This window comes from Neophocaena asiaeorientalis, unplaced genomic scaffold, assembly GCF_003031525.2.
Source record: "Neophocaena asiaeorientalis asiaeorientalis breed wild unplaced genomic scaffold, Neophocaena_asiaeorientalis_V1.1 scaffold469, whole genome shotgun sequence".
NCBI classification, from domain to species: Eukaryota; Metazoa; Chordata; class Mammalia; order Artiodactyla; family Phocoenidae; genus Neophocaena; species Neophocaena asiaeorientalis.
In genome coordinates, this window is record NW_020172691.1 from 570,824 (window position 1) to 577,157 (window position 6,334).

At 58.5% G+C, this 6,334-nt stretch overlaps 1 protein-coding gene across 1 annotated transcript in view; it reads right to left on the reverse strand.

Annotated features, from left to right (window-relative positions):
* CACTIN (cactin, spliceosome C complex subunit) overlaps nucleotides 1-6,334 on the reverse strand; it is a 12,906-nt gene extending 6,572 nt beyond the window's left edge. Inside the window, exons 1-4 of the mRNA XM_024739988.1 lie at nucleotides 6,114-6,334; nucleotides 3,294-3,780; nucleotides 580-675; nucleotides 2-121 (exon numbers count right to left, since the gene is read on the reverse strand). Coding sequence (XP_024595756.1) covers nucleotides 2-121; nucleotides 580-675; nucleotides 3,294-3,780; nucleotides 6,114-6,286 — 876 coding nt within the window. The 5' untranslated portion in view covers nucleotides 6,287-6,334. The remainder of the gene's footprint in view (nucleotide 1; nucleotides 122-579; nucleotides 676-3,293; nucleotides 3,781-6,113) is intronic.

The following is a 6,334-nucleotide window of genomic DNA, read 5'->3' on the forward strand; positions in this document are numbered from 1 at the left end:
AGGGGTCCTCCAGCTCCTCCCACGTCTTGAAGTGCTCCGCCTCCTTCTCGCGCTGCAGCAGCTCCAGCTCCTGCTCCCGCATGGCCTTCTCCCGCTCCCGCTCCAGCCGCAGCTGCTTCACCTGCGGGCACAAGAGGACATGAGCGGCCAGCGTACGATGGGGGTCTCGTGGGTCTGACTTCATCCTGTCAGGCTGCGGGGCTCCCTAGGGGCGGGTGGGACCACACCCATGGCCCAGCCCCGGACACAGGAATCGGTCCGGGGACGCCTGAAACGCTGGACACACCCTGTGGCAGAAGGTGCCCTCCTTTTGCTAGAGACACAGCAGCCTTCAGCAGCCAGGGCCACTTTGGCCACCCAGCAGGGAGCGTCTTAGAATAAATCCCAGAGGCCAGCAGAGCCAAGCTGGAGGGAAACAGCTCTCTGGAGTCACTGCCCGAGCCCCTGGATCCAGCCGTGCCTGAAGCCAATGTCCCCTGGACTCTCCACGTAAGCCAATCAGGTCCCCCTTGACGTAAGCCAAGGTAAGCCAGCCTGGGAGCCCTCAGGAGAGAAGGAGGGTGGCCCGGGGCGCCCCACCTTCTGCAGCTCCAGCCGGTTGTCCTCCTGGATCCTCTTATTCCGCTCCTTCAGCTCCTTCTCCTCCAGGTGGCTGATCCCCTTCTTCTCCAGCGCCTGGAAGGACCAACGACACGCCCACTGAGCAGCGATGCCCCCTCCTGCCGCCCGCCCCAGGACCCCCTGCTGCTCTACGAGGCGGGCATCCACCAGACTGAAGCACCCGCTCTGCCGATGAGGAGCACGAGGCTGAGGGAGAAGTGACCTGCCCGCGGCCACACCCCGACTTCCAGCGGAAGACGCGGCCCCCCGTTCGCCTGCAGAATCGGTTCAGTACACTCCAGCATCGTGGGGCGCCCTCTGCCCCGAGCCGTGTGCTGAGACACAGGGAGAGGCAGCCCCGCCCCTGCAGAACGCGACCATGTCACACACGGGACAGTCTTACTTGGGGCTGCTGACTCTTGTTTTACACGCAAGCCTGGCTTCACCGGCTGGGTGGTGTCCGGCTCTCTGCAGCTCAGACCCCCGGCAGCCACGCGGAGGGGCAGAACCAGCGGCTGAGCGAGAGGGGGACTCTGAAAGCACACTCGCCGGGGTCCCGGCTCACGGACCCCTCGGGGCACCCCGAGTACGGAGAGCGGCTCCTCCCTGTCTGTGCCCTCACCTGATGGAGGGGCCCGGGCACAGGCTCCCGGAGACTCCCCGCCCCTCCCAAGTCATCTCACAACTGTTGTGGGTGGCACATGCCAAGACCTGTGCCTCCTGTCACCTCCTGCGGCTCCGAGGGTCGTTCCAGGAGCCCCTGTGCACAGAAAAGCGTGCCCCCAGGGTGACACGGGGTGGCCCGGCCCGGGGCCACCGCCACACGGTGACAATGACCGCACTTCGTCTCTACGGCCACACACAACAGCCGCAGAGGGCCTGGATGGGGAGAGCCCGCACTCAGACACAGAGCCCTCGACAAATGTCCGGCCCGGAGAGGCATGTTCGTGGCCAACACCATGCCTGCCCACTCTGCCGGCCCAGCGCCGGGACAAGATGCGTGACACCGCTCACACAGTTGGGCCGTCTAGTTCCCTCCCCCAAGTACAGAGGCTGGGCCGGGGCTTCTCAGATGCCCCGAGGCCCGCTCACCCATTCGACATTTACTGAGGGCCGACTGCGTGCCAGGGCCTGGGACAGAGCCTGCCCCGTCGAGCTCACAGTCCACAGGAATTACACGCCATTAAGTGGGACGTGTGTTTAGATGTCACCTTTGCAACGAGACCTCTCTGGACCCGTGCGTTTCAACTGCAGCCTCCTCGCCCACCCCCGCCTGCCTTCGTTCCTTCCTCTGCGGACTCAGCTAAATGAGTTATTTACAGCCAGCCTCCCCTGAGACTGATGGCCGCACAAGGACAGGCATCTCTCTCTGTCGCTCACTGACACATGTGCAGGGCCCACACGATACCCAGCACCCGGCAGGCGCACGATTCACGTCTGTTAGTAAAGCACTAGGAAGGGAGAAGCAGTGCCTTGATAAAGGACGCAGGGGACCTGGGGGACCAAGGGGGCCAGGGAGGCCTCTCAGAAGAGGGACACATCAGCCGAGATCTGAAGGTTGAGGAAGAAACAGCTATGGGGAGGGCTCAGGAGTGCTCCAGGTAGAGGAATGGTGAGTGCAAAGGCCCTGAGGTGCTGGGAGCTCAGAGTGTATGTAGACAGCGGTAGATACGGTGGCTTCCGCCTGTGTCCACCGGCTCTCACCCTCCCCACAGCTGTGTTGGGTCGAATTTGTCCTCCACATAGGTATGTCCACGTCCCAACCCGGGAACCCAGGAACATGACCTTATTTGGAAACAGGGTCTCTGTGGATGTGATTAGTTGATGTCGTGCCAGACTAGGCTGGGCCTTAGTCCAGTGATTGGTGTCCTTATAAGATGAGGGAACTTTGGACTCAGAGACACAGAGAGGAGAACATCACGTGAAGACACAGACACGGAGGGAAGACAGCCACGTGACGACAGAGGCAGAGACTGGAGTGATGCAGCTACAAGCCAAGGGTGGCGAGCAACCACCAGAAGCTGGAAGAGGCGAGAAAGGATCCTCCCCTAGAACCTCCAGAGGGCATGTGGCTCTGCTGACATCTTGACTTTGTACTTCTGGCCTCCAGGACTGCGAGGGAAATTGTGTTGCTTTAATCCAAGTGCCCAAGGCCCCGGCCGGTGGGTAAGGGATTGGTGTGTAGTTTTGTGAGTTTTTTTAGTCTTTTATTTATCTGTTTTGGCCGCACCGCGCAGAATGCGGGATCTTAGTTCCCAGACCAGAGGTCAAACCCACGCCCCCTGCAGTGGAAGCACAGAGTCTTAACCACTGGACCGCAGGAGAAGTCCTGGTGTGTAGTTTTCATCTCAAGGATGAGGTGACAGCTCTGAGGTGAAATCCCACCCTGGGCATGTGACGCTGAGAGGCTGTCTTGAGGTTAGGCTGGTTCTGTGGGCAGAGTGCCTGAGACTGTACACCGCACGAGACAGCGTGGGAAAAGCTGGCGGAGCCAGTGTGTGCACACGTGTGGGTAAAAATACATTCTCGATGGCCAGGTACGACCTGGGCACATGTGCTGAGAATGCTAAGCAATGTCTTTGAAAATAAGTTGTAAACAGTTCATGAAGCAAAAAGCGGCAGAAGGACAGGAAGACCTGGCGAGCAACACAAGCAGAAGTAAGGGCTGTGGCCGGTGGCCACCTCGGGCTCACCTTGTTCCAGATGAAGGTGCCCAGCAGGTTGTTGTCCCCGAAGGGGTTGTCGGTGTTGGTGTAGCCCATGTACTCCTCGCCCCAGCCCATCTTCTCGCGCTGCTTCCTCTCCTTGGCCTCCTTCTTGGCCAGCCGCCGGGCCCGCTTCTCCTCGGGCGTCTCGAAGGCCTTCATCAACTCCTCCTGCTGCTTCCGCTCCTCGCGCAGGCGCAGCCGCTCCTGCAGGCTCTGCCGCTGGCTCAGGACCGCCGCCGCCGCCCGAGGGCTCTGGGAGTGGCCCGGGGACGCGGAGCTGGATGCGGAGGAGCTGGGGGACCAGCAGTGTGGCCGCTGCTGCCACTGGCGGGCCCATCGGCCCCGCTGCTGCTGCCGCTCGTCACCTGAGTCGGACTGAGAGGAGCGGTCCTGGGAGCGCCGGTGGGCTGGCGGGGGGCTCCGGCTCTGCCTGCCTCGCCGCTGCTGCCACTGCTTCTCATCCGAATCCAACCTGCGGAGGGAACCCGTGAAGCTCTGCTCGCTGCCTGCTGGCCAGCCATCTATCCCACCGCCCTTTACTGGGCGCCTGCTGGGTGCCAGGAGCTGTTCTAGGTTCTGGGGACACGGTGACCAAAACGTTGATGGCCCCTGCCTGCACATCAACAAACACACAGTGTGACACTAGATGGTACCAGGAGCTACCAAGACAGCGATGCAGCATTAGGGTGTGGAGAGGTCAGAGAGGATCTCTCTGAGGAAGTAACGCTGGAGGAAGTGGGGGAGGGAGCTAGGCGGACATCTGGAGAAACAGTGATCCAGGGAGAGGGCACAGCAAGAGCAAAGGCCCTGGGGCAGGAATTTACTTGGCATATTCAAGAAGCAGCAGGCAGGCCTGTGTGTCTGGAGCAGAGTGAGTGAGGGGGAGAGAGGGAGGAGGGGAAGGCAGGGAGGCAGGCTTGGGGCCAGATGGTGCAGGAGCTACAAGCGCTGTCCAAGGTGTCCAGGGAGGGCTTACAGGAGAAGATGGTGTTTATCTGGTCCTATAGGACGGGCAGGAGTGAACTGGAGTAAGACTGTAGGGAATACAGAGCCTTGGAAGGGCACTGCGAGCAGGGAAGGCAACATACGAATCCTGGGGATAGATTCTTTAATGTTGGGGGCCTCTGAGCAACTAAATCTGTCTTTAGTTTGCCAAATGCTCCACTTACTAAGTTCACGTCAAAGAATCTACACCGTGAAAATCAATTATTTGATTTTCAAGTACGTAAATACAGACTGGAAATCTAATCAAATCTTCATAAAGGACATTGACTCTAATTACATTTCTAGGGTGGTTGATTCTTGTGAATAACTAAAATCTTAGAAACCCCTAGCTGATAATAACAAGATTTACAACTACACGTGAACCAATGCTAAAACATCAAGGCCAGGAGCTGAAACCAGAGTTAGCAAACTTTTTCTGTTAAAAGCCAGAGCGTCTATGGCATACCTACTCAACCCTGCAGTCACAGTGCAAAAGCAGCCACGGACTGTACGTGAACAAATAGGCATAAACTTGTTCAATAAAATCTTACTTCTGGACACCAAAACCTGAATTTCATATATTGGGTTGGCCAGAAAGTTTGTTTGGGTTTTTCTGTAACATCTTGGGGAAAAACCCGAATGAACTTTTCGGCCAATCCAAATAATTTTCACGTGTCATGAAATACTATTCTTTTGATTTTTTTTTTTTCTCCTCACCGTTTAAGCATGTAAAAACTATGCTTGGTCCACAGGCTGTAGTTTGCCAAGCCCTGGTTTAAACCATCTCTTTACTATTCCCTCTGCTTATATCTTCCTGGAATTCCTAGGTGGCAATGATCTTATGAGACTCAAAAGGAAAAGCCACCTTCTCAAACCTAGAGGGTGATCAGCTATGTCTGACAACAGTCACTCTGGCTATGGCGTGGAGAACAGGCTGGAGGGATGGGAGACAGCGCACGCCTGGAGAAGCCCCGTGGAGATCCTGAGGGCACAGATGAGGAAATCTGGGGGACAGTGGGGCAGGTACTGGCCTGAGTGTCACAGCCAATTATGGGCTGAGCCAGCACTAGGACGCAGGTCTGAGAGTCAGTCCCTATCACGGTGCTGGTTCCTTTGTGCTGGAGCAGACTCAAGCCAAGGCTGGCCAGGTGCCCCATCTCCAGAAGAAAAGGGCTGCGGGCTGAGGGGCGGCTGAGCACCAAGTCTCAGGAGTCAGTTGAGTCCTGTCACCTGCCATCAACAGTTCTTCCCTCTCACACCCCACCTCCACTGGCAAGTGCTGTCACCTCTACTTCGGAAATCCCTCTCAAATCTCCCCATTTCCCCACTGTACCTCCCCACAGCCTCCCTCTCCTGAAGGCCATCATCATCTGTTGCCTGGACAGCTGCACTATCTTTCTCCTCCCTGGTGTCGCTCCTGCCGACACGCTCAGTCCCTTCTCCACGCGAAAACCAGCAGGAGTTCTGCAAAGTAATCCAGACCACATCGCTCCCTGGTTCAAAATCCTCCACAGCTCCCTACTCCCCTCCAAATAACAGTCAAACCCTTCACCACGGTACACAAGACCGCACGATCTGGTCTCCCGCTTCCTCTCCGACCTCATCGACTCCCCTCCGCCTCGCTCACGGCGCCTCCTGCTGTACTTCCAACCACCAGGCGCCCTGCCTGGAACGCCTCTCGCTTTCCTTTCGCTGCCTGGTTAACCCCGACGTGCTCAGACGTCCCCTTCTTCAAGAAGCCCTCCCTGACTAACTCGGGGGTCTCCCAGCTCCCCGAGGGCTGGAGCCGGACCCCCAGCGCGGCTCACACAGCGACCCTACCTGCGCTCCCGGCTCCTCCGCCTGCGCCGCCTCTCGTCGTCCCGGCGACGTCGGTTTCGCCGCCCATGGCTCCCGCTACAACTTCGGCTCCGACTCCGACTCCCACTCCGCCTCCGCTGCCTTCGGCCCCTGCGACCAGCCGACCGCGAGCGAGAGCGTGTATCGCGACCCATCGGCTGGGACGGTGGCGTCGGCGCGGACACAAATATCCGGGACCTGCG